The sequence below is a fragment of the Dendrobates tinctorius genome, unplaced genomic scaffold, assembly GCF_039654945.1.
Source record: "Dendrobates tinctorius isolate UK_male_01 unplaced genomic scaffold, ASM3965494v1 ptg000028l, whole genome shotgun sequence".
Classification (NCBI taxonomy): domain Eukaryota; kingdom Metazoa; phylum Chordata; class Amphibia; order Anura; family Dendrobatidae; genus Dendrobates; species Dendrobates tinctorius.
Window position 1 is genome coordinate 58,133,407 of NW_027361696.1, and position 27,568 is coordinate 58,160,974.

Consider the following 27,568-nt stretch of genomic DNA (forward strand, 5'->3'; position numbering starts at 1 on the left):
ATGTCTTAAAGGGCACCACCAGGAGTGGAGCCTGCGGCTTAATTGGACTCCACCCGGGAAACCACAACCATGCCACCTCAAAAAAAGATGCACACATTGAAAGCTTTGTCGATTGTGTGTGTGGTATGGTATGTGTGTTTGTAGTTGTGCTAGCGATTTCTCAGCTTTATTCCGTTAACAACCGAGACTCCGGCATGCCCCCGCAGTATGCGTCAAACTTACTAGAGGGATAAGCGAGGCTCTGGCACGTGAGATCGAGCAATAACAGGTCTAGCATTCCCGTACATGTCTAGGGCTGCATGCACGCTACACTGAAAGGACCAGCTTTTGTCGCTTACAGGTGCAGATAACCTGCTGAACTCCGTTAGTGATGGGGATCTAGGATTCCAATAATTCGCCGTGAACGATGATTTCCCAGTAAGTGCAGGTCAACAGCAATTCCTGATTTCGGCCTAACTGGCATTCCAGAAAAAATGCAAAACATTACGTGTCCAAACAACAGGTGCTGTAGCTTGCTTAACAGCTCTGCAGCCGTTCTCAGGACCAGTATGGATTCTACAAGATTAGAGAAAGTTGATAAAAGGTACAGTTTCACCGGATAACACGTATATATGTTGCATAGTTTACACATTAAAAACCTATGTGTATCGATCAAGAGGCAGGCTCAGACGGTCTCAGGCCAAAATGGATTAGACCAGATTGTACAAAGTTGAGATAGGGTACATTATCACTGGATAGCAGGTATATAGAGCATAGTTTAAACATTTAAAATCTCCGTATTCTCTGCATGGATTACACAACAATCTAAAAACTAGAAAAAAGGAAATGTATTTCAAGCGTACACCATGATACACTTTTGGTGGTATTTTTAAATCTTCATTTATATTTCTGTCTCAGTAAGACAACCCAGACTCTCTGCAATAGGAAATTAGATGCATACAATTATTTACCTAAAGTCTAGTGATTGCAGAAATCTGCGAATTACTATTCACGGGAACAACTTCCGTCACAATTCTCAGAGGCGATGCTGACCCTCAATTAATTAGTGTGTGGACACAGCAAAAACCTTTCTTTGTGAAGAAAGTGTTTCTGTATTGCAGTACCGTTGATCCCATCGCCGCTACTCATATCCATCCAATTTTGATCACAGTGAGAGATGTAAACATGGTGCTCACTGCCTATCGTGATCTGTCACGTAACTTTGGAGTGCAAAACACAGACGTCACAGGCCGTAGGCAATTTAATTAGATTGGCATGAGAGGGAGGGCACATTTAAAAATGAGCGCTGGAATGTCACACGTCTGTGGGTAGGACAACTGTTAAAGCTGATGAGAAACCACCACTGCATCTCATTGTGAGTCGACGTCCATAGGAAATGGAAGCCATTGATCATCTGAAGCTGGATCCCGGCCATCGGGACAGGGCATAGCTACGTCTTAACCATCATCTTCTATCAGTTCACCAAATTTGAAGTGCCAGTCCCAGTGATGGATTTGACAGCCCAGACTACACAACGGAGGAGCAGGGAGAGGTAAACATTGCAAATGCTGGGGCCCTGCCCAAGCAAGGGGGGCCCACTCGTGGGCGTCGGCACTGGCACTGGGCCACTTATAGTACGGCGGTGTGTCTGACGGCAGGTGTGCACCACCACCGTCAGAGACACTTGATTGCACTATGAGGGACCCTGTGCCAGTGCCCGCGCCCAAGAGTCGGCCTACCCACCTGTCCAGGGCAACGGCACTCACACGGTTGCGTGCGCTCGGTGGTGACCCCGGCCATTGGGGGGAGGAGGCTGCCCAGTTAGGGAGGTTTACAAAATGGCATATGTTGATGTGGGACATTCACCTGCTGCTAAAGGCGAAATTGGTCAAGTCCCAGGAACAGGCAGACCAAAGAAAACAATTTTTCTGGCAACCTGTGTGTCATCTGGGTAAGGTGGGACAAAATCCTTCGAAACCCATGCATGGTTCATTTTAATGAAGGTTAGATCATCCACATTTTGGGTCGACAGATGGGTCCTTTTTTCTGTCAGGATTGATCCAGCAGCACTGAAGACTCTTTCCGATAGCACACTTGCAGCTGGGCATGCGAGCTCCTGTAAGGCATATTGTGCCAATTCAGGCCAGGTGTCCAGTTTAGCTGCCCAATAGTCAAATGGGAATGACCTGTGAGGGAGAACATCGATATGGGAGGAAAAGTAGTTTGTAACCATACTTGACAAGTGCTGTCTCCTGTCACTTTCCATCGATGCAGTATTACCAGTCGTGTGAGCGGGACTTGACAAATCAGTCCACAACATGGTCATGAAACCCCTGTCTCCAACGCCACTTCTGATGTGTCCACCACCAACACTGCTTCCAAGTTGCCCCTGGCCCCTACGGCTTGTGTGAGAACCATCACCGCTGCTGTGTGCTGGGAATGCCTCTACCAACCGGTTTACCAGAGTAGCTTGTTTGTTAGATAATATTAGGTCAATGTTCTCCTGTGGCATGATGTTTTGGAATTTGCCTTTATAGCGTGGATCCAGGAAGCTGGCCAACCAGTAGTCATCATCGTTCATCATTTTGGCAATGCGGGGGTCCCTTTTTAGGATCTGCAAGGCATAATCTGACATGTGGGCCAATGTTCCCGGTGTCAATGATGCACTGCGAGTGCTGGTTGGAGGAGCACTTTCTGGCAAATCCACATCCCTCCAGTCATGCACAAACCCTGTACCAGACCTTCCAAAGCCAACATTTTCTCTTGCCCCATGAGAAGCATCCTCCTCCCCTAAATAATCATCCCCATCATCATCCTCCTCCTCTTCCTCTTCTTCCTCCACATCGTCCACGACAGTTCCCTGACCAGACAATGGCTGACTGTCATCAAGGCTTCCCTCCTCCTCTTCCTCCTCTTCAACCTCGGCTGCAGACGCCTGCTCCTTAATGTGCGTCAAAGTATGCATGAGCAGACGCATAAGTGGGATGCTCATGCTTATGATGGCGTCGTCAGCGCTTACCAGCCGTGTGCATTCCTCAAAACACTGAAGGACTTTACAGAGGTCTTTCAGCTTCGACCACTGCACACCCGTCAACTCCATGTCTGCCCTCAAAGTGCCTGCCCGTGTATCCTCCCGCATATGCATTACGGCCTGCCTTTGTTCGCACAGCCGCTCAACCATGTGCAGGGTGGAGTTCCACCTTGTTGCAAGTGCAACGTCGATAATTAGGCGGTGCTTGGGAAGGTGGAGCAATCGCTGCAACTTCTGCATACGACTGGAGTGTACCGGCGACCGGCAGATATGCGAGCACAGTCTTCGAACCTTAAGGAGCAGGCCTGTTAAATCCGGATAATTAGTGAGGAAGCACTGCATCACCAGGTTCAAGATGTGAGACAAGCAAGGTATGTGTCTGAGTTTTGAAAGGGCTATGGCTGCCACAAAATTCCAGCCGTTATCACTAACTACCTTGCCTGCCTCAAGATGTACACTGCCCAGCCATGACTCAGTTTGTCGCTGAAAGTAGTCGGCCAGTACCTCTGCGGTGTGTCTGTCGCCCAAACACATCATCTGCAACACAGCCTGCTGACGCTTTCCACTAGCTGATCGATAGGGGGACACCTCGTTTGCAACACTGTCAACTGCGGATGCAGTGCTCGTGCGACTGCGCTCTGTGGACCAGCTTTCTCTTCTGGAGGAGGAGGAGGAGGGTTGAACGCCTACAGCCAACTGTTTCCTATACCTTGGGCTAGGCAGCACTGTGCCACCACCGCTGTCCCCTGTGGACCCTGCATCCACCACATTAACTCAGTGCACAGTGATGGACACGTAACGGCCCTGGCCATGCCTACTGGACCATGCATCAGTTGTGAGGTGCACCTTTCCACTCACTGATGGCTTGAGTGCATGGACAATGCGGTCTTTCACCTGAAGGTGGAGGGCTGGGATGGCTTTGCGAGAAAAGAAGTGGCGACTGGGTAGTTCATAGCGTGGAACTGCGTAGGCCATTAGTTCGCGGAAAGCTGCGCTTTCAACCAACCGAAAGGGCATCATCTCAAACGAGATTAGTTTGGCAATGTGGGTGTTCAAAGCCAGTGTACGCGGATGAGAGGATGAGTACTTTTTTGTCCTACTCATAGTCTCTGGTAGGGTGAGCTGGACTTGAGAGCTGGATATGGTGGAAGTAGCGGTGGACATGGCGGACTGAAAGAGGGTTGATGATGGTGATGGAGTTGGTGTTCTTTCTGATGGCTTAGATTCAGTCTTTCATTGCAATAACAGTGTGATTGCCTGAATGTTTTGCCCTTGCGACGACAACTCAACATTTGCTGCTGGTGGTGTGCTAACTGGTGGACTTACAGTGGGGGAAACAATATTGCGTTGCTGACTACCTTCTTTGGGAGCAGTAGCACATGTGGTACGTGAGTTTTGGTAGTCCATCCACGCTTGCAAGTGCATGGTGGTTAAATGTCTTAGCATGCAACTGGTATTCAAATTTCTCAGATTTTTCCCTCGGCTAAAGGTCTTTGCGCACTTCTTACAGATTACCTTTGCCTGATCATTAGGATTTTGTTCAAAAAAGTGCCACACTGCACTCTTCCTACTAGGGAAGACAGTTTGAGGCCTTGCACGCTGTGCTTTTTTGACCGTCTGACCAAGCTGTCCTTTAATTTTTTGTGTTTTTGTAACCTGTTTTTGGACTGCTCCGGGCCTGCCAGATAACAACTGTTGCGATGTTGATGCCCGCTGCGGATGCGCCTCCTCCTCTTCTGAGCTATTGGCAGCGGCACACTCTACCCCCAATCGATGCCAATCTGGGTCAACAACTGGGTCACCCATCACCTCCTCTTCAATGTCATGTGCACCTTCCTCTGTGTCACCGTGTATGGTGGTACAGTATGCGGGAGGGGGCAACTGAGTTTCATCAGGGTCAGATTCTGGCTCAGTACACTGCGAGGACAATGTAGTGCTCTGAGTAAATGTACCAACAGATAAATCTAGCAGTGGCTGTGCATCAGTGCACTTCATGTCAGATTCATCTTGGCCTGGGTAATTCACGATTTGACTTGATAACCCAGGCATGGTATGTGAAAACAGATCCATGGAGTAATCTGCAGTGTGGCCTACCGCATCCTTCAATTTTGGTAGGGGTGAAGGACACAAGGAAAGGTGTGGTTCATGACCATGAGCCTCCAATGATGACTCAGTGCTTTTATTTTTTAAAACTTCAGAAGTGGAGGCGATAGAGATGGAGGCTGAGTCAGCAATGTAAGCCAAAACTTGTTCTTGAAGCTCCGGCTTTAGAAGCGGTTTACCTACTCCCAGAAAAGGGAGCCTTCGAGGCCTTGTGGAGCCAGACGATGACGCAGCCTCAACACCTCCAGTATTAGGTGCTATTTTGCTTTTGCCACTACCAGCAGATCCACCACCAACACCATCATTACCAGCTGCCAACCCCCGCCCACTTCCACGGACTCTTCCACCACACTTTCTCATTTTTTGGAAAAATTTACCCAAATTTACACCAACTCTCTGGTACTGTAAAACAAGGTACAGGGTGTATATAGCACTGGGGAGAATTGGAATGTCTCTACACTTCAGGACACTGTGGGATTCAGTCAGGCCTTGTTTATTTAACACCGCAATATGACAGGCAGATTCTCTATGCTGTTAGAAGGGTGTATAGAGGACTGTGTAGAATTGCAATGTCTCTACACTTCAGGACACTGTGGGATTCAGTCAGGCCCTGTTTATTTAACACCGCAATATGACAGGCAGATTCTCTATGCTGTTAGAAGGGTGTATAGAGGACTGTGGAGAATTGGAATGTCTCTACACTTCAGGAGAATGTGGGATTCAGTCAGGCCCTGTTTATTTAACACCACAATATGACAGGCAGATTCTCTATGCTGTTAGAAGGGTGTATAGAGGACTGTGTAGAATTGGAATGTCTCTTCACTTCAGGACACTGTGGGATTCAGTCAGGCCCTGTTTATTTAACACTGCAATGTGAACAGCAGAAATTGCCTAGTGTATGACAAACTACAAGGTGTATATAGAATTGGGCAGAACTGGAATCTCCCTACAGTGTAGGTCTGTTAGAAAGGAACAACTCCTCGACTTATCCTTACAGAGTCACACACAGATAGCTTCACTGTGGCCGAGATAACAGCCGTTACATGGCACTGAGAGAGGAGCTTGCACATACACCGCTGTCCAGTGTATGTAAAATTGTCAAGCTCCGTGTTTTAGTATACGGACTGACACACGCTGTCTCTCTATAGTTTTGAATGTAATCAAACAGCAAATATACTAAACTGTTTGAAAACCAGACAAAACTATAAGGTGGAGGTCCGTAAGAACGGAACAACTCCTCGACTTATCCTTACAGTCACACACAGATAGCTTCACTGTAGTCGTGATAACAGCCGTTACACGGTACTGAGAGAGGAGCGTGCACTTACACCGCTGTCCAGTGTATAAAAAAATTGTCAAGCTCCGTGTTTTAGTATACGGACTGACACACGCTGTCTCTCTATAGTTTTGAATGTAATCAAACAGCAAATATACTAAACTGTTTGAAAACCAGACAAAACAATAAGGTGGAGGTCTGTAAGAACGGAACAACTCCTCGACTTATCCTTACAGAGTCACACACAGATAGCTTCACTGTGGCCATGATAACAGCCGTTACACGGTACTGAGAGAGGAGCGTGCACGTACACCGCTGTCCAGTGTATGTAAAATTGTCAAGGCTCCATGTTTTAGTATACGGACTGACACACGCTGTCTCTCTAGTTTTGAATGTAATCAAACAGCAAATATACTAAACTGTTTGAAAACCAGACAAAACTATAAGGTGGAGGTCTGTAAGAACGGAACAACTCCTCGACTTATCCTTACAGAGTTACACACAGATAGCTTCACTGTGGCCGTGATAACAGCCGTTACATGGCACTGAGAGAGGAGCATGCACGTACACCGCTGTCCAGTGTATGTAAAATTGTCAAGCTTCGTGTTTTAGTATACGGACTGACACACGCTGTCTCTCTATAGCTTTGAATGTAATCAAACAGCAAATATACTAAACTGTTTGAAAACCAGACAAAACTATAAGGTGGAGGTCTGTAAGAATGGAACAACTCCTCGACTTATCCTTACAGAGTCACACACAGATAGCTTCACTGTGGCCGTGATAACAGCCGTTACACGGTACTGAGAAAGGAGCGTGCACGTACACTGCTGTCCAGTGTATGTACAATTGTCAAGCTCCGTGTTTTAGTATACGGACTGACACACGCTGTCTCTCTATAGTTTTGAATGTAATCAAACAGCAAATATACTAAACTGTTTGAAAACCAGATAAAATTATAGGGTGGATGTCTCTAAGAGCTGAGCAACTTATCCTTACAGAGTCACACACAGATAGCTTCACTGTGGCCGTGATAACAGCCGTTACACAGTACTGAGAGAGGAGCGTGCACGTACACCGCTGTCCAGTGTATGTATAATTGTCAAGCTTCGTGTTTTAGTATACGTACTGACACATGCTGTCTCACTATAGTTTTGAATGTAATCAAGCAGCAAATATACTAAACTGTTTGAAAACCAGACAAAACTATAAGGTGGAGGTCTGTAAGAACGGAACAACTCCTCCACTTATCCTTACAGAGTCACACACAGCTTCACTGTGGCCGTGATAACAGCCGTTACACGGTACTGAGAGAGGAGCTTACACCGCTGTACGGTGTGTGAAAAATGAACGCTCAGTAACTCACAAGGACAAAGCAATAAAATCTGGATTGCTTTGAAAAAAGCAGTTTGCTCAGCAGTGGGCACACAGCAATGCTGCTACCAGGTAGCCTTAAAAGGCAGCCTAATAACCAACAGAGCTGATGCACCAAAATATAGCCTCCCCTTGCACTGCACAGTGACTGGTGTGTTGTACAGGCAAAATCGCTAGCAGCAGAATCAATTTTTGGTATCTTCTTCCCTGCCTAACACTCTCCCTACAGAATCAGCAGCAGCTCTCCCTATTCTGAGATCAGCATGAGTAACATGGCGGTCGGCGTCCCCTCCCTTTTATACCCCCTGTGACGCCCCACAAAGCAAGCCAATCACTTGCATGCCCTTCTCCAAGATGGTGGTGACCGCTGCCTATGTAATCACGTTGCCCACAGTGTCCGTTCTTCCTGATTGGCTGCAAAAAGGGCGCTCAAGCATCTTTTGAATCGCGACTTTGGCGAAAGTCGGCGACTTTTCAATTTTTTCGACCCGTTTCGCTCAATTCTGCCGGTCACATTACAGGAGTTTTCCCACGAACGAAAGTTCATTTTAAAATTTGTCTGTGTCTGACTGTGTACGGAACATACCAGATCTCCTGGAGAGGGGAGGAAGCAAAAGACAATGCTGACATTACAGCAGGGGATCACAGAGGATTTCACTAACTGTTTTTAAGCAATATTTTACCTCGCAAAATGTGTCCTCTACGATCTCCTGCTGTAATGTCAGTATTGTCTTTTGCTTCCTCCCCTGCCCAGGAGCTGTGGCATGTTCTGTACATGGTCAGACAAAGGGGTGAGAGAGCCAGAGCACAGGGGGAGACAGCTCAAACGGGACAGCACATGAGGGGAGAACACAGCACAGGAAGGAGAGAGACAGCAGACAAGGGGGATAGCACATGGGATAGACAGGTCAAAGAAGAGAGCACAGACGGGAGAAGTCAGCACATGGGGAAAGAGAGTGGATAGGTGGGTGAGCACATGGGGGCGAGAGATTCTCAACGCTGCAAAGCCTGCCCCCATCATGACATTACCGCCCTCCCAATGTTATAGCATCGGACCTCCATCTAGTAGTATATAAGGGGCTGTGGGGTGGATCACCATACTTTATAGTGTACTGTTGGGGGACCATTATATTACAAAGGGGACTGTTGGGAAGACCATCATACTATATGGGGGACTGTGAGGTGGACCGTAATACCATATAGGGGGCTATGAGGTGAACCATCATACTATATGGGGGGCTGTTGGAGGTACCTTCATAGGAGCTGTTGGGTGTACCATCATACTATAGGGGTGGTGTTGGGGGGACCATCATACTATATAGGGGGCTATTGGGAGGACCATCAAACTATATGGGGGGTGTGAGATTGACCATCATACTATTTAGGGGGTGTGATGTGGACCCTCATATTATATAGGTGGCTGTGGGGGGACCGTCATACATAATTAGGGCTATGAGGGATTTTTATAGTGTATAAAGGATCTATCGTACTGTGTAGGGTGGCTGAGGGGGGACCATCTTACTGTGCATGGTGGTTGTGGTGGACATCATGCTGTGTGGGGTGGATGTGGTGGACATTATACTGTCTGGAGGCCTATGGGGTACATCATACTAGTTTGTGAGCTGTGGTGACCATCATACTGTATGGAATGGTTAAGGGTGACATTATACTGTAAGAGGGTTGTGATGTCATCATACTGTATGCGGGGGCTTTGGTGGACATCACAATTTATATAGGGTCCTGTGGTGGAGATCATAATGTGTGGGGGTCTGTGGTGCCTCTCATACTATATATTGGGGGCTGTTGTGGATATCATACTGGATGGGAGGCTGTGATGTCAATCTTATTGTGTGGGGTGCTATGGGGCATCATACTTTGTGTAAGGTTTGTGGGGTCATCATTCTGTGTGAGGGCATAATACTCTAAGGGAGTCCTGAAAGGGATATCATAGTGAGTGAGACAACTTAAGGTTTCAGTTGAGGCAAAATAACTAAGTGCTGAAATACATTTATTTTTCCGTTTCTTAAAAAGTTGGAAAATGCGCTCTACTTTGACTGTGACGCGATACGATTTTTTTCTGTGGGACTTGTTATTTCTATGTATGCCCCTGCTCAGGAGCATTATTACAATTAAGAGGCACTGAAGGTCATTATTATAAGTAGGCAGAATGGGGGATTGTTAGCATTTAGTAAAGCAAGGAGTCATTATTATTAATATAAGAAAGCACAGGATATTTTTATTATTATGAGAAGCTGCAGGATCATTATTAGGAGTGGTAAAGGGGAGCATTATTAAAGGAGGCACAGGGGAATTATTACAAGGTATCACAATTGTGGTTTGTGTAGAGGGGGTAGAATGTGAGGAGAGTCCTGGAAAATCAGTAAAGTGAAGATGTCTGTGTGTTACATTTTGCATGGACGAGTTATGGATGGACGAAGAGGTCTAGACCGAACGCAAAAGAAAAGGGAAAATGAATGACAGCATCAGTGAGATGTCACTAGTGAGATTCTGCACAATATACACATATGGTCTGCAGAGCACTGGTGTAAAACTGATATCACCATTATATGGTCACTGTATGGCAGTAATATTAGTCTTAGTACATTGTTTGGTTAAAGTAGTTGCCCAAGCTTGAGGATAAAGTCTGCAGTGACTCTATGTGACTCTATGTGACTGTGTGACCCTATCAGACTGCAGACTATGAATCCTTATACATTTTGCCCCCTGTGAGATCCTCCGGTGCTGGCACTGGGAGTTGATGATCAAGTTCAGTGGCGTAACTTGAACAACATGGTCCCCCAAAGTAAAAGCTCAACTAGAACCCAAAATTATTGCAAATCTTTTTATATAGGCCAAATGGACTTTTGAGGCCCCCAGGCTCCAGGTCCCGGGTGCAATTGCAACCCTCGCACCTACTGTAGTTACACCCCTGATCATGGGACCGCAAGTATGAGATTTGTATACATGTGGTCATGTGCTGACTAGATGTTCACGGCCTCGCTGAATACCAGCGAAAGTAGCAAAGCCAAGTACATTTAGTCTGAATGTGTCCGGAGGTGTGAAAATCGCATTCTTGTGGTCACATGCTGCTTCCAATGCCGGCACCGGAGAATCCTAACAGTGTGCGCTATGAGGATCAAAAGTCTGAAGTTACAGTAAACTTTATTATCAACCCCTTTAACAATCAGTATTGTGGTAGTGTTAACACTGTATATGCTGTTAAAATTTGGTTATGGTTTGTTATTTGTCTGTAATAATAAAATATTATTTTGATATAATTATTTAATCTTGTATAGCAATATTATGGTATTGTAAGAAATCTTGATTTCCTCCAAGCAGGGTAATATTATTAATATATACCCATCTGGGGCTCGGGGACACCATAGGCCTGTGTAATTTCAAATGCCAGGGCTGAATTTCAGTCCCAGTCTGTCCCTGCTCCCGGTAGTCATGCCAACATATCGGTGCCCTGTTAATCATATGGCAAGGGCGCCAATGGGCGGGGTTTGTGTTGCACTTCCTGCACTATCATATTAAATGCCATTGTCAAAGATTGACAGCGGCATTTAACATGTTAACAGCCGCGGGTGGAATGCAATTCCACCCGCGGCTGTTAGGGACACATGACAGCAGATCAAATCAGCTGTCATGTGCCTGAACCAACATCAAAGGGGAATGCAAGACCTATGATGTATCCATAGGTCATGGAGGGGTTAAAATGATTCATAGTGATAAAAAGTAATTGAGATATTGTATATGTACAAAAATACTTGGCACTCAAAAATGAAGACGCAATATTTTCTTTATTGTGCATCCAGGCAAAGATAGACTCATATCATATGAACGCTTTCGGTCCAACTACAGACCTTCATCAGAAGGGTCTTTTTAGTTTCTTTAGAGAATACTGTAAGAGATACAGTTAGGGTAATAGATATCCTGAGGCAGGAGTGAAATCTATGCTGCTGGTGATTTTATAACAGCTGGAGCACGAGTCTATCTGGCTGGGGCTGGATTAAATGTAGCTGGATAAAGCAGGGCTTAGGAGTGAGTAAATGGTGCAGAATCTGAGTGCCCGCAGGAGAAATTCAGGGTGCCGCCGTGCAGTATTCTCTAAAGAAACTAAAAAGACCTTTCTGATGAAGGTCCGTTGTTGGACCGAAAACGTTCATATGATATGAGTCTATTTTTGTCTGGATGCACAATAAAGAAAATATTGTTTCTTCATTTTTGAGTGCCAAGTATTTTTGTACATGTTTATGGGTTGGATACTTTACTTGAGCACCTATCAACCTCCCTTTTTCTCTGGAGTGCCGTGTTTTTTTGCCTACTTGAGATAAAGCATAGTTCAATATTATTATGGTCTCTTCATATTATAGCTTTTCTTTTATCCTCAGAGACAAAGACATCAGAGAATAGACATAATTACAACAATTTTTACGTAAATAATATGACGGTAGGTGACTATGTCCTAACAAGTGCATAGAAACACAGTTACATGGAAATATTTACTGAAAATCTATCCTATCCAGTTCTATTATTTTTTGGTACCTGGCACCAGTAACTCCTTATAAAATACATTATAATATATAGCTGGAATACTGACAACTCTCTATATTTAACAGTATATAGTGAAATCGTTGACGGTAGAGCCATCACAAGAACGACGGCAAAGCCACCACATAAAAATGACAGATGGCTTTTTCCAGAAGCAGCTTAAAGGGAATCTGTCACCTACTTTTGGCGAGCTATTAAAACGAGGTTGGTCCGGTCCGATGGGCGGTGTTCCCGATCTTTGCCTCCTCACCATTATTGGCCGCCGTCCGCAGTTTTTTGAGGAATAGGAGTAGGTGTCCGCCATTTTTCGCACGTGCCCTAAGCATTCTAGGCTTGCGCTCGTGCAGTATGCTTTGCCCAACTGCGGGCAAAGCCGTAAAGCCTGACTGCGCATGCGCCGGTTAACTAAGCCCCGGAAGTATTTTGCTGTGTTCCGGGGCTTAGTTAACCGGCGCATGCGCAGTCAGGCTTTTTGGCTTTGCCCGCAGTTGGGTAAAGCATACTGCGCGAGCCTAGAATGCTTAGCGCACGAGCAAAAAATGGCGGACACCTACTCCTATTCCTAAAAAAAACTGCGGACGGTGGCCAAGAATGGGGAGGAGGCAAAGATCGGGAACACCGCCCATTGTACCGGACCAACCATGTTTTAATAGACCGCCAAAAGTAGGTGACAGATTCCCTTTAACCTGGGAAAACTTGACGGCTGCACCGGTGTTTATATGACACCCAGAGACTATGTGCACACACCCAGAGGCTATGTGCACACACCCAGAGGCTATGTGCACACAGAGGACCTCATACATCATTATATTTTGTCTAGTTTGTGACTTTTTTTGTTTTCACCAAATTCACCAATCAATTTTTCCTTTTTTTGAAGTCTGTTTCATATGTGCTCACCGGTTTGTTTTATTTTCTGCTCGGTGGGTGGAGTTTAGCAATTTCAGACATTTTTTGCCTGATTCAGAACATAATATTAATATTAACCTATAAAAGCATTTAAAACATGTACTTGGAGATGGTCTTATAAATCTCAATAACGAAATGAGTGGTTATGTTTGCCTTACTCCAATCATTCCAGATACATCTAAAAATTAGCTCCAAAATGTAGCAATTGATATAGTGTTACATGCCAAATTAAAATAGATAATTGATAGCAGAATAGGGGAAAGATGACTTCCATAAATATGGTAAATGTTCCTAATATATAAATTCTATTCTGCAATAACACAGTGTCACCAGTAACAGAGATAGATATAAAAGGAAAAAAAGTGATTATCTGCCCTCTGATGACACTGTGGCGAAACATATGTCAAGCTCAATCATCTGAGGTGATGTGGTTTTTGATCCAGTCTTATTATGTTTACTGTTCTGTATCTTTTGCGCTTGTGTGGTCTATTATGTGGATGCATCAGAAATTGTTCATCTATTATAAGCTTATGAGGGAGACAGCCATGTATGTCATAGTATGCACATATTATATGTAACATTCCTTTTGCACTTTGCAGTCACTTTTTGCATACATATTATTGCACTTTATTGGATGTTTGTATATAGTGTTATGTTTTTCATTATCAATCAAAATCATTTTTAATAAATTACTATTTTATGATCCAAGCACTTATTTCCCTACATATCTACATCTGTCAGTGGTGACACTGATATAGCATGAACGTAATTGAAATGGTTTTATAAGTTAATAATACAGTTATGACTTTGAAAATTTTATGGTATGTGCTGTTGTGGCATCCCAGGAGTCCGGTTGCCACAGTGGCATTGCCTCCCTCACAGGGGGGTGATGACATGCCTGGAAGCAAGGAGGGGTTCCCTGACCAGATAGGGGGAGTTCTAAACCCGGTTTCAAGGGAGCTTCTCTATGAGTTCAGGCCTGGAGGCGGGGTCAGTAAGTCAGTGTCTGGAACTGCAAGAGACAGTCTGTGTGAATAGAGGAGAGAGGAGAAGTGAAAGAGAACCTGGGGAGTGGAGCTGTGACCAAGCACACCCCAGAGTACAGCGCTAGAAACCAGACGCCGGAGTCCGTGGCTGACTGGTACAACAGTCCCAGCAGCTAAATCCAGAGGGCAGGGAATTGCAGGTCTCCTGGCACAGCAAACACTCGAAGACATAGCAGCAGACCAGAGTCCGGAGCCACCACAAAGGACTGACACCAGCTATAGACTCAAAGCTGCCTGCTATACAGGCAAGTACTTCAGAACAATAAGGAAAAAAGGACTGAGCATAGATTTAAGCAGCAAGGACCTCAGAGGACAGCGCAGTAAGGAGGCCTCAAAACCCATCTAGTTTAGTGGATCCTAAGTTGCTTCCAGGCTCCCCGAACCTCCATTGTCACCTGTAACTAGTGCCCCAGTCTGCAAACCGTGAGTAAAAGTGTGGAAACTGCACCCTGCTGTGTCCATGGAGTTACTTATTGTGCCATCCACCCTACACAACATCCATTATCACCATCTTTAACAATGTCCATTTATAATGACCACGGACAAGATAAAGATCCCCAACTCACATCAGGACTACAAGATCCCAGGTACTTTCACCTGCATTACATCTAATGTGGTGTACTTAATTATTTGTACTAAATGTCCAACTGAGGGTCTGTATATGGGGGAAAAAGGGCAAAAGCTTAGAACAAGGATGAATGCTCATCATCACACAATAAGAGAAAAAAGAATGGATGTACCTGTGGCAAAACATTTCTGTATCCCTGATCACAGCAACGTGGATATGAAATTACTGGTATTGAAAGGTAACTTCAATTCTCAGAGAGAGAGACGAGTTTGGGAGTACAAATTTATGACGACCTTTGACACTTTCAGTGCTGGAATGAATGTGTCGCATGGATTTATGTCTTTTTACATCAATTAAGGAATTTCCTTTTAAAACCTTGTGGGGGCATCACAACACAGAACTAGACCCCAATCAGAGGACCATAAAACATCCGGACTCCTTATCTATGAACTGGTCCAATGTTTATATTTATGTTTCTCCCTCTCCCATATTGATAGTTCTGCTTCACGTCACTTGTCTTATCTATTGCATTTTTTCTAGGCTGTATTGTGCATAAATATGTTACTTCAGATTTTGTATTAGTCTAGCCTGATGAAGAGACCTGAGTAGTCTCGAAAGCTTGCAATGTGTTACCATCTTTTCAGTTAGCCATTAAAAGGTATCAACTACTGAGGACCCTCAATCCTGAATATTTTTCCATCTTTAACAATATAATTGCCCTGGGACTAAGCTCTACCTGTGGTGAGCCGTATCAACTCTGCTGCATCACCATCAGCCCCAGCGGTCTCTTTAAGCAGCGTCTGTCATCCTTGGCGGAGTTCCACAGGTGGCGTCACAAATTATCTCATAAACTTTTTCCCCCTTAGTCATCATTTTTCATTGGACGCCCAGGGCCACGGACCAGGTCACTGCTGCAGTGACACATCCCCTTAAGAACCGACCCGGTACCGGGTATCCCCACGGCCCTTGCAGGCGCTCCTTTTTGGCATCACAAACAGGATTTTAGAGCCCAGCATTGCCGGGTACTGTGCGCCAGAGACTTTATTGAATTGTGAAATAGCCGCCATTGTTTTGTTGCACGGTGCTTGGGAAGAGAGGGGCATGTCGTCAAGGGCAGATCCTGGAAGAAGGGTGCGAAGTGAAGCACGGGCTGTGCTCTGTGGTGAGCGGAAGCAAGAGGCCCCGACGGGAAAAATCTGGAAGAGCACCATCGATCCTGTCTACGGAGCAGCCGTTTGCAACGGTAACAACATGCAGGGCCTGGCAGTGGTTCACTGAGGAGGGGGAAAATGTCTAATCCCAGTGGAGACTTAGCGGCAGCCGCAACCGCAGCCCCCATGATGCAGCCAGATCCAGCGGCGGCCGCAGTCCCCATGGTGCAGCCAGAATTAGAGGCGACTGCAGCCCCCAAACTCCGAATGGATCTTGCTGCAGCTACAGCCTCGTAATGCCGCTATCGATGCCATACATATCAGGAGCGGCCTGGTTACTGCAGTAATCAGGGGAATCACACACCCTGAGTGATTTCAAGGAGAGATTATGTAGTTTGTTTAAAGTGTACCCCCTGTCTGAGAGTCAAAAAGTCAGCATCCTCACTGGCCAGTTAACTGGTGTGGCCCAGAGGCAAGTAAAGTCCTGGCCGGACACTGATAAAAGAACTGTCAAGCAAATCTTGGCCAGGCTGAAGGACACCTTTGACACCCACCTGCAGCAGAAATTAAAATGAGATTCTTTGGGTGCAAACAAGGGGTACTGTTAGGTGTCAGGTTCCTGCCACTGCACAGCAGGAATCCAGAGCCTTGCACCCAGCGGTCTCCCATTCTTCTTTAGCCACAGTGGAGCCTGCTCAGCATATTCGTCGGTCCCGGCACACTGCCCAGGTCAACTCCGTGGGTTTGTTTGCTGCTGCCACCTCTGGCACAGCTATGACAATGCATGCTGCTCAGCAGAGAGATTCTCCAGGGACTAAGTCCTCATGTCTGGCCACTGAGCATGCTCGTGGTGTGATCTCCCATTGGAGATCGAGGGTCCCATGCTCAGGTCCTGCTTGTGTTCAGATTGGCCCATCCGAGAAGCCAGGAATGTCCCGGACGCCCGTGTCTATAAAAGGTTTGCATGGCCGCTCGCCCATGCGCTAGGATAGACTGTATTTACAGACTATGAGGTGTGAGAGACGTATGCACGTATGAATGTATCTGGTGACTTACTCATTAAGAAACCCCTACCCTTGGTACGTATGTGTTGTGCAGCCTAGCCTGCTAGCGCCCAGGCTGCTAGCGCCCAGGCTTAGGTGTAGGTAGCTCAGGGTTTGAGTCAGACATTGGTCCTCTCCAGTGATCCAGCACGCCTCAGTGTACGTGCTCCACACTCCACTGCCAGCGTCTTTAGCGGCACTCGTGGCCGCAACGCCGCGCGCTCAGTGGGCCTAGAGGGACTCTAACTCCATGTCCTTGGGGTAGCGTTCTGTGGCCGTACACTGTGCGCTCTTTTAGCTGAGCTCTGTGAGCACAAACAGGCTCCGGCGTTTATGTTCAGCGGTAGTGTGGCTCTGTGAAGCAACAGAGTCCGCCCCTGTACACACCGGGTGACGATAACCCGCGTGTGTTCTTATTACTGCTTATTACTGAGCAGCAGGTTACCACCCCTGCACGGTGGACCCCGGTCTGCGAACGCACCTTAATACCATCTTTATTATTTGGTGCCTTCCGCCAGCCTTAACATTATCCTAGCGCCAGGGTCTGGCTAGTAATGGCGGATGAACAGCAACTGCTGCAGTACATCCGTCAGCTGCAGGGCAGGTTGGCGGCTCTCGAGCTTTCAGCCTCAGCTGCGGATGTTACTGTGGTCGCTGTTCAGGCAGCCACAGAGGCTGTCTCCCGTGTGACCACAGCCATCCCTGCCCAGACTTTGTCCTGCCTCCCGCTGCCCGAGAAGTTCTCGGGTGATAGTGCTTCTTGTAGGGGTTTCGTAAGCCAGTTCTCTATACAGCTAGAGCTGCTGGCCGCACAATTCCCCTCTGAGCGGGCTAAAGTGGGATTTATTATTTCCCTCTTGTCGGGCAGGGCTTTGGAGTGGGCCACACCGCTGTGGGAGCGTGGTGATCATGTGGTGCAGAGTGTCTCGCGGTTCTTAGACACTCTGAAGCAGGTCTTTCTGGGACCACGAGTCATCCATGACACCGTGCTCTGGCTGTTGGCATTGTCACAGGGCTCGTCCATGGTCAGCCACTTTGCCATCCAGTTCTGGACGCTGGCTTCAGAGTTAGAGTGGCCAGATAAGGTCCTCATTCCGGCATTCTGGAGAGGTTTGGCTGGCCATGTGAAGGACACTCTGGCCACCAGGGAGATTCCCGCTACATTGGAGGAGCTTATCACTGTCTCCACCTGTATAGATCTTCACTTTGCCGAGCGAAGGTTGGAGCGGGACCAGTGTAGGCAGAGGTTTAGGTTGGCACCTAGTTTTTCCCATGAGGGATCCAGGCCCCGGTCCGCTCGAGTTCCTGTGAGCTGTCATGTGTGCCGGCAGTCCGGTCACCTTGCCAACCGGTGCCCACAGCAGCTGGGAGAACGCTCACGCCTAGTGGACGTAGGAGGCGGCGCACTAGAATCAGCGACGTTTTCCTCCAAGCTGTCCTTTAAGGGGACACTTGAGGTTGATTCTTCCACTCTGGCGGTGGAGGTTTGTGTGGATTCTGGGGCAGAGGGCAATTTTATGTCGTCAGCCTTCGCGCAATGGCACGCTATACCCCTGGTTATGCTGTCTACACCAGTCACTGTCAGAGTGGTCTACACCAGCCACTGTCAGAGTGGTGAACTGCGCCACTCTACCCTCACAGATAACTCACCAGACCACCCCCTTGTTACTCTCAGTGGCTCCATCTCATCAGGAGACGATATCCCTCCTCGTCATGCCCGAGGGTATTGACCAGGAACTTCTAGGGGTCCCCTGGTTGCGGTACCACTCCCCCCATATAGAGTGGTCCTCAGGGAGGATTATTGGGTGGAGTAAATCATGTGAGGGTAGATGTCTGAGGGAGTGTGTTCAGATTGCCTCCACCGAGGTTCCCGCAGATCTCTCCTCGCTCCCCAAACACTATCGACAGTATGCGGACGTGTTATCCAAAAAGGCGGCGGAGACCCTTCCACCGCATCGCCCCTATGACTGTCCTATTGACCTCTTGCCTGGTGCTGAGCCTCCCCGGGGTTGAGTCTATCCCCTATCTCTCCCGGAGACAGAGGCTATGTCTCAATACATCAGGGAGAATCTGGCAAGAGGATTCATTAGGAAGTCAGTGTCACCAGCGGGGGCGGGATTCTTCTTCGTCCAGAAGAAGAGTGGGGAACTACGTCCTTGCATTGATTACAGGGGTCTTAACGCCATCACCGTTAAGAATAAGTATTCAATTCAAAGAACACAGATGAACGGCACCAAGGCACTAATCCACCAGCAACAAGTCCAGGATCAATCAGAGGCGCACAGTATACAAAATGCTGCTGGGAACAATGGTGCTCAGCATCAGAAAAAACATGCTAGAATTGTAAACGAAGAAAAGAGATGCGGCACTCACCCAATTTGCAGTGCAGTGTTTCTTTATTCAAAAATTAAAGGTCACACAATAAAGGACGGGCAGATAACATGAGGCATGCGGGGAAAAAAGATGGACGACAGCCGTTTCGCGTACACAGATGCTTCAACAGGTCCAGGTGTGTAATTACTTGATGTAATTTCCTTAAATAGGTCTATGACTGACAGCAGGTGAACATTTAAAAAAACATGAATGGACATTTTCAATTAAAAACAAGTAACATAATTACATCTTTATGCTGACTGGAGAAAAAATCACAAGTAATTTTCTTTTTATCTTATCTAAGAATCTCTTTACAATGGAAATATATAAAAGTATCAAAAATTCCTTACAAAAAATTTTTTACAAAATAAAAAAAAAAATTTTTCAGAAAATTTTTTTTCCTCATTACAAAACAATAGACAAATCCAACCTATCATTCAGTCCTAATGGACCCTGCACTTTAGATTGAATTATCCATCTGGCTTCATGTCTCATCAAAAGTTTATTATGACTACCAGCTTGTGGTGGAAATTTACAATTTCTAAACCAGCAAAGCGTAATAATTCAGGGTTGGAATTGTGTTTTTCTTACATATGTTTTATTAAGCGCAAAGACCCTTTTCCTGTACTAATAGAATGATAATGTTCACAAAATCTTGTTGCAAGTGGTCTAATAGTTTTTCCTATGTAAAAAAATAAACAAGGACAAAACAAAATATATACCACAAATTTACTTTTACAAGAAATAAAATCTTTTACCCAATGCTGAACAGGTCCGATTTTTAGAGGATTAGAAGTCATATGTAAATGACAGTAATTACAATTACCACATTTAAAATTCCCTTTTGGTGAATTTTTTTGTAACCAGTTTTTATCAAGGGGTAACAACCGATTATGTACCAAAAGATCAGCTATATTATTACTGCGATTGTATGCAAATTGCGGAGCCATAGCACAAATTTCCTGCAAATCTTTGTCAGAGCGCAAAACATGCCAATTTTTTCTGATGGCTGTATGTATAATCCTATCAATGGAACTATGTTTAAAGCTAAAGAAAAATCTCTTTTGTGGATTTATCTCACATTTGCTGAGAAGAGGTTATCCTATTGGTGCTCTGAATGAAGCTAATGAACGGGTTAAAGCCATATCTCAAAGCGATTTATTGAAAAGAGTTACTAAACGTCACAAAAAACAAATGCATAGTGAGATAAATCCACAAAAGAGATTTTTCTTTACCTTTAAACAGTTCCATTGATAGGATTATACATACAGCCATCAGAAAAAATTGGCATGTTTTGCGCTCTGACAAAGATTTTAACTAGAGCTAGAGTTATCATACCTAAGATTGATCATTTAATATGTCAAAATGCATAAATTGGGCAACTCAAAACATTATTGAAAACCTACAGAAAAACGAGTTCAACAAAGCCCAGCCAATATAAATCTAATATTAAGCACGAAGACAAGAGTTTTTTTCGTGCAAACTGTATTTTTATTTTTATATTTCAATACATACATGTGTACTAAAAGGATAGACATACAAATGAGAGTATACAGTCATATGTTAAAGTTTGGGCACCCCTATTAATGTTAACCTTTTTTCTTTATAACAATTTTGGTTTTTGCAACAGCTATTTCAGTTTCATATATCTAATAACTGATGGACTCAGTTATATATCTGGATTCAAATGAGGTTTATTGTACTAATAGAAAATGTGCAATCTGCATTTAAACAAAATTTGACCGGTGCAAAAGTATGGGCACCCTTATCATTTTCTTGATTTGAACACTCCTAACTACTTTTTACTGACTTCCTGAAGCACTAAATTGGTTTTGTAACCTCATTGAGCTTTGAACTTCATAGCCAGGTGTATCAAATCATGAGAAAAGGTATTTAAGGTGGCCACTTGCAAGTAGCTCTCCTATTTGATTCTCCTATGAAGAGTGGCATCATGGGCTCCTCAAAACAACTCTCAAATGATCTGAAAACAAAGATTATTCAACATAGCTTTTCAGGGAAGGATACAAAAAGTTGTCTCAGAGATTTAACCTGTCAGTTTCCACTGTGAGGAACATAGTAAGGAAATGGAAGAACACAGGTACAGTTCTTGTTAAGCCCAGAAGTGGCAGGCCAAGAAAAATATCAGAAAGGCAGAGAAGAAGAATGGTGAGAACAGTCAAGGACAATCCACAGACCACCTCCAAAGACCTGCAGCATCATCTTGCCACTGTGCATCGGTCAACAATACAGCGCACTTTGCACAAGGAGAAGCTGTATGGGAGAGTGATGCGAAAGAAGCCGTTTCTGCAAGCACGCCACAAACAGAGTCGCCTGAGGTATGCAAAAGCACATTTGGACAAGCCAGTTACATTTTGGAAGAAGGTCCTGTGGACTGATGAAACAAAGATTGAGTTGTTTGGTCATACAAAAAGGCGTTATGCATGGAGGCTAAAAAACACAGCATTCCAAGAAAAACACTTGCTACCCACAGTAAAATTTGGTGGAGGTTCCATCATGCTTTGGGGCTGTGTGGCCAATGCCGGCACCGGGAATCTTGTTAAAGTTGAGGGTCGCATGGATTCAACTCAGTATCAGCAGATTCTTGACAATAATGTGCAAGAATCAGTGACGAAGTTGAAGTTACGCAGGGGATGGATATTCCAGCAAGACAATGATCGAAAACACCGCTCCAAATCTACTCAGGCATTCATGCAGAGGAACAATTACAATGTTCTGGAATGGCCATCCCAGTCCCCAGACCTGAATAGCATTGAACATCTGTGGGATGATTTGAAGCGGGCTGTCCATGCTCGGCGATCATCAAACTTAACTGAACTGGAATTGTTTTGTAAACAGGAATGGTCACAAATACCTTCATCCAGGATCCAGGAACTCATTAATAGCTACAGGATGCGACTAGAGGCTGTTATTTTTGCAAAAGGAGGATCTATGAAATATTAATGTCACTTTTATGTTGAGGTGCCCATACTTTTGCACCGGTCAAATTTTGTTAAAATGTAGATTGCACATTTTCTGTTAGTACAATAAACCTCATTTGAATCCAGAAATATAACTGAGTCCATTAGTTATTAGATATATGAAACTGAAATAGCTGTTGCAAAAACCAAAATTGTTATAAAGGAAAAAGGTTAACATTAATAGGGGTGCCCAAACTTTAACATATGACTGTATGTAAGGTGGTAGAACCAAGGTAAAGACCATCCAACACTGTTTAGTCACATTGAGAGGATCTCCATTAGGAGGTGATTAGCATAGAAACAGGTGCATACAAACAATGCAACCTAAATCCAAATATGTCAAGAGTGAATAAAGTTATATGTCAAAATCACTAATGCAACCTCCAAAAGCAAAGGAACATGAGAATATAATTACTCATATATAGTTATTGGGCTTCATGGCCACCTATTCCCTCCAGGTTCCCTCACTCAAAGTTATGGACAACATCAACATGACCCCATGAAAATTCTCTTACCCATGTGGGTGATCGGATGGTCCTGCCTGTGCAGAGAATTTTCATGGGGTCATGTTGATGTTGTCCATAACTTTGAGTGAGGGAACCAGGAGGGAATAGGTGGCCATGAAGCCCAATAACTATATATGAGTAATTATATTCTCATGTTCCCTTTCTTTTGGAGGTTGCATTAGTCTATACATACACATGTATGTATTGAAATATAAAAATAAAAATACAGTTTGCACAAAAAAAACTCTTGTCTTCGTGCTTAATATTAGATTTATATTGGCTGGGCTTTGTTGAACTCGTTTTTTTCTGTGGGTTTTCTGACAAAGATTTGCAGGAAATGTGTGCTATGGCTCCGCAATTTGCATACAAACGCACTAATAATATAGCTGATCTTTTGGTATATAATCGGTTGTTACCCCTTGATAAAAACTGGTTACAAAAAAATTCACCAAAAGGGAATTTTATATGCGGTAACTGTAATTATTGTCATTTACATATGACTTCTAATCCTCTAAAAATCGGACCTGTTCAGCATTGGGTAAAAGTTTTATTTCTTGTAAAAGTAAATTTGTGGTATATATTTTGTTTTGTCCTTGTTTATTTTTTTACAAAAAACTATTAGACCACTTGCAACAAGATTTCGTGAACAGTATCATTCTATTAGTACAGGAAAAGGGTCTTTGCGTCTTAATAAAAACATATGCTTAATAAAACATATGCAAGAAAAACACAATTCCAACCCTGAATTATTACGCTTTGCTGGTTTAGAAATTGTAAAATTTCCATCACGAGGTGGTAATCATAATAAACTTTTGATGAGACATGAAGCCAGATGGATAATTAAATCAAAAGTGCAGGGTCCATTAGGACTGAATGATAGGTTGAATTTTTTTGTAATGAGAAAAAAAATTTTCTGAAAAGAATTTTTTTTTTGTAAAAAAATTTTTGTAAGGAATTTTTGATACTTTTATATATTTCCATTGTAAAGAGATTCTTAGACAAGATAAAAAGAAAATTACTTGTTATGATTTTTTCTCCAGTCAGCATAAAGATGTAATTATGTTACTTGTTTTTAATTGAAAATGTCCATTCATGTTTTTTTAAATGTTCACCTGCTGTCTGTCATAGACCTATTTAAGGAAATTACATCAAGTAATTACACACCTGGACCTGTTGAAGCATCTGTGTACGCGAAACGGCTGTCGTCCGTCTTTTTTCCCCCGCATGCCTCATGTTATCTGCCCGTCCTTTATTGTGTGACCTTTAATTTTTGAATAAAGAAACACTGCACTGCAAATTGGGTGAGTGCCGCATCTCTTTTCTTCGTTTACAATTTAAGAATAAGTATCCTCTGCCCCTGATATCAGAGCTGTTTGATAGGCTACGGGAAGCGAGGGTGTTTTCCAAACTTGATCTGCGGGGGCCTTACAACCTGATTCGCATCCGTGATGGGGACGAATGGAAGACGACATTTAACACCAGGGATGTACACTATGAATACCTGGTGATGGCCTTTGGCCTCTGTAATGCCCCGGCCGTTTTCCAAGACTTTGTGAACGATATCTTCCGGGATATGCTTACCACCTCGGTTGTAGTCAATCTGGATGATATTCTCATCTGCTCTCCAGATATTGACTCCCACTGGAGAGATGTTTGCAAAGTTTTCGATCGCCTGCGGGCAAACTCCCTCTATGCCAAGTTGGAGAAGTGTGTGTTTGAGCAGGAGTCCTTGCCTTTCCTGGGCTATATCATCTCCGCCCGGGGATTGGCCATGGATCCTGCCAAGTTACAGGCGGTGATGGATTGGCAGGAACCTCATTCTCTCAAAGTGGTGCAGCGCTTTATGGGGTTCATAAATTATTATCGCCAATTCATCCCCCACTTCTCGACTTTTGGTGGCACCCTTGGTAGCCCTCACCAAGAAGGGTGCAAATCCCAAGTTGTGGTTGGAACCGGTCTCCAAGGCCTTCTCCTCCATTAAGTCCCATTTCGCTAGCGCTCCCATTCTACATCGCCCCGATGTAGATACGCCCTTCATTCTGGAAGTGGATGCCTCTTCCGTCTGTGCTGGAGCGGTCCTGTTTCAGAAGGACACGCAAGGTCGGAAGCACCCATGCTTCTTTTTCTCCAAGACCTTCACACCGGCGGAGAGGAATTATGCCATCGGAGACAGAGAATTGCTAGCGATGAAGTTGGCCTTCTCGGAGTGGAGACACCTCCTGGAGGGGGCTCGCCACCCTTTCCAGGTGTTCACCGACCACAAAAACTTGGTGTATTTGCAAACAGCCCAGCTGCTAAACCCTCGCCAGGCCAGATGGTCTTTGTTCTTCTCCCGGTTTCACTTCACCCTCCATTTTCTCTCCGGGGAGAAGAACGTCCGGGTCGATGCTCTCTCCTGCTCCGTGGTGTCATCAGAGGAAGAGGAGGAGGAGCCTCGGCTGATGGTCCCATCCGAAAGCCTGAGTACTGTGGCTCCGGTTGCTCTTGAGTCAGTACCTCCGGGCAAGACATTTGTCCCTGCCCATCTGCAACCGGAGGTCCTCTCTTGGGCTCATTCGTCCAGGGTGGATGGACATTTCGGGACAAAACGGACCTCTAAGCTTCTGGCGAGGACGTACTGGTGGCCGCATATGGCCCGTTACGTCAGGGACTATATTCAGGCGTGCGTCTCTTGCGTCCAGGACTTTGTGGTGGGGCTACCCAAGTCCAGTGGCAGCACAGTCATTTGGGTTGTCACCAACTATTTCTCTAAGATGGAGTAAAAGAACAGATTAATCCAGCTCACCGCACTGCCTTGCTGGTAGGATCCAAATCCTGCGCACGGATTTGACTAGGCAGTCAATCAATAGTAGAAAAAAGGGAAGAAAGTTCCAGCGCTAGGAATGGAAAATTAAAAATCCATTTTATTGTGCCAATGCATATTAAAATTCCAGCAGGTACAGCATATCAGTCGGATGACTGCAGAACAACGCGTTTCGACGCCTCAGGTCTTAATCATGTTCTGACATTAAATGCAACCAACTTCCTTATGTTGGATTCTCCCACCTCCAATAATCAGAAACAGGTGTGTGAACTGCTCCAAAGGAGCTCCTGATATGGTAATGGTAGGCGAGCGAAACAGAATGGAAGGAAAAACAGTCAGTGTAGACAACATAACATAAATAACATGCATAATATATAATATACTTTATCTTTTTTTTTTTTTTTTTTTCTCTCTTTCTTTCCCCTCTTTCTCCCTTTTCCTTTTTCCTTCTAAAAGGAAATATAAGAACTCCTAATGTAAAATAAAAAAGATGAATATGAACATCAATAATTGCAACCACATATTTTAAAGTACATATCACATATTCATGTCCCATAAATAATGTACCATAAATTATACTACAAAAGGATATGTACAAAAAAAAAAAAAACACGCAATCAAATATATAGGTAAATTCAGTATCCACCAAGACATCATCCCATCATTATTAGGGACAATTCCTAAGAGAAATTTTTATCCACATTAAATAAGTATGATGTCTACTGGATACACAAAAATCACATCATCTGAACTGTATCAAAGAGCAGTCTTTTCTCTTCCCTATTTCTCTCCTCCTACCCCTTCTTCCTTTCCTCATTCCTTTCTTTATCATATTTTTATTTATCAGATTAATATAAAGGAGAAAAAAAAAAAAAAAAAAAAACCCGAAATGAAAATATCTCCAAAAAAACTTTTTTTAAAAAAAATTTTTTTCTTTTCCTTTTTCTCCCTTTCTTCCTTTCCCTCTCTCCCTTTCCTTCCTTTCTCCTTTCCCTTCTCTTTTCTCTTTCTTTCTTTTTATTTTATATAAAAATATTTGATAAATCTCCAAATGAGAAAACCCCAACCAATACACAACAAACGATCCATACAATATATTGCAACCCATGAATGAAAGTCTGGGATAAACGTATTTAATAATGCAATATAAGATCCTGTCGGCTATTCATTCCATCTGGATATCTTGTGCCCAGGGTGAAGATCCAGAAGGACTCCCTGTTCAAGAGTTTCCTTCTGTGATCTCCACCCCGAATCGGTCTGTGCACCTGTTCTATTCCCATGAAGTAAAAGCCACTGACATCCCCCTTGTGAACTGTGGCAAAGTGCTTTGAAACTGCCGAAACCGCAACAGCATTATGATTAGACACATCTGAGAGATGCCTCCTGATTCTGACCTTCAGGGGTCCCGTGGTGCAACCAGTGTATTGGATGTTACAAATTCTGCATGATATTAAATATACAATGTAGGAGGAATTACAATTTATTAAGTTTTTAATGGTAAATGTTTTTTTATTTACCATAGAAAAAAATGTTTTTCCTTTTTGTGCAAAATTACAGGTTTTACATCTAGCTGCACCACATTTATAAAAACCCTTTAGTGTCATCCATGAGGATCCTTCTGTCTGGCCACTCTCACTTGTAAAAAGACTGGGGGAAAGAATAGTGCTAAGTGTAGGTGCCCGTTTGGCAACATACCTAATATTATTCTGAATCACCTGTTTTAGAATGGGATCCTCATTAAGGATTGGTAGGTATTTTCTCACAATGCTAGTAACCGTATTGTACTGGTTACTGTAATTGGTTGAAAAGACAATATTATTATTAGTTTTATTTTTCAGATAAGATGATTTATGTTTAAACAGTAAGTCTTCCCTGTT

General features: G+C 44.3%; 1 protein-coding gene across 3 annotated transcripts in view; it reads left to right on the plus strand.

Annotated features, from left to right (window-relative positions):
* LOC141085429 (cell adhesion molecule CEACAM8-like) overlaps positions 1–27,568 on the plus strand; it is a 191,576-nt gene that overhangs the window by 152,219 nt on the left and 11,789 nt on the right. For 2 of the 3 annotated variants that reach the window (XM_073570788.1, XM_073570790.1), the window contains one exon: positions 12,158–12,216. The exons of the other annotated variant lie outside the window; for it this stretch is intronic. In XM_073570788.1, coding sequence (XP_073426889.1) covers positions 12,158–12,216 — 59 coding nt within the window. The remainder of the gene's footprint in view (positions 1–12,157; positions 12,217–27,568) is intronic. 3 annotated transcript variants of the gene reach the window in all.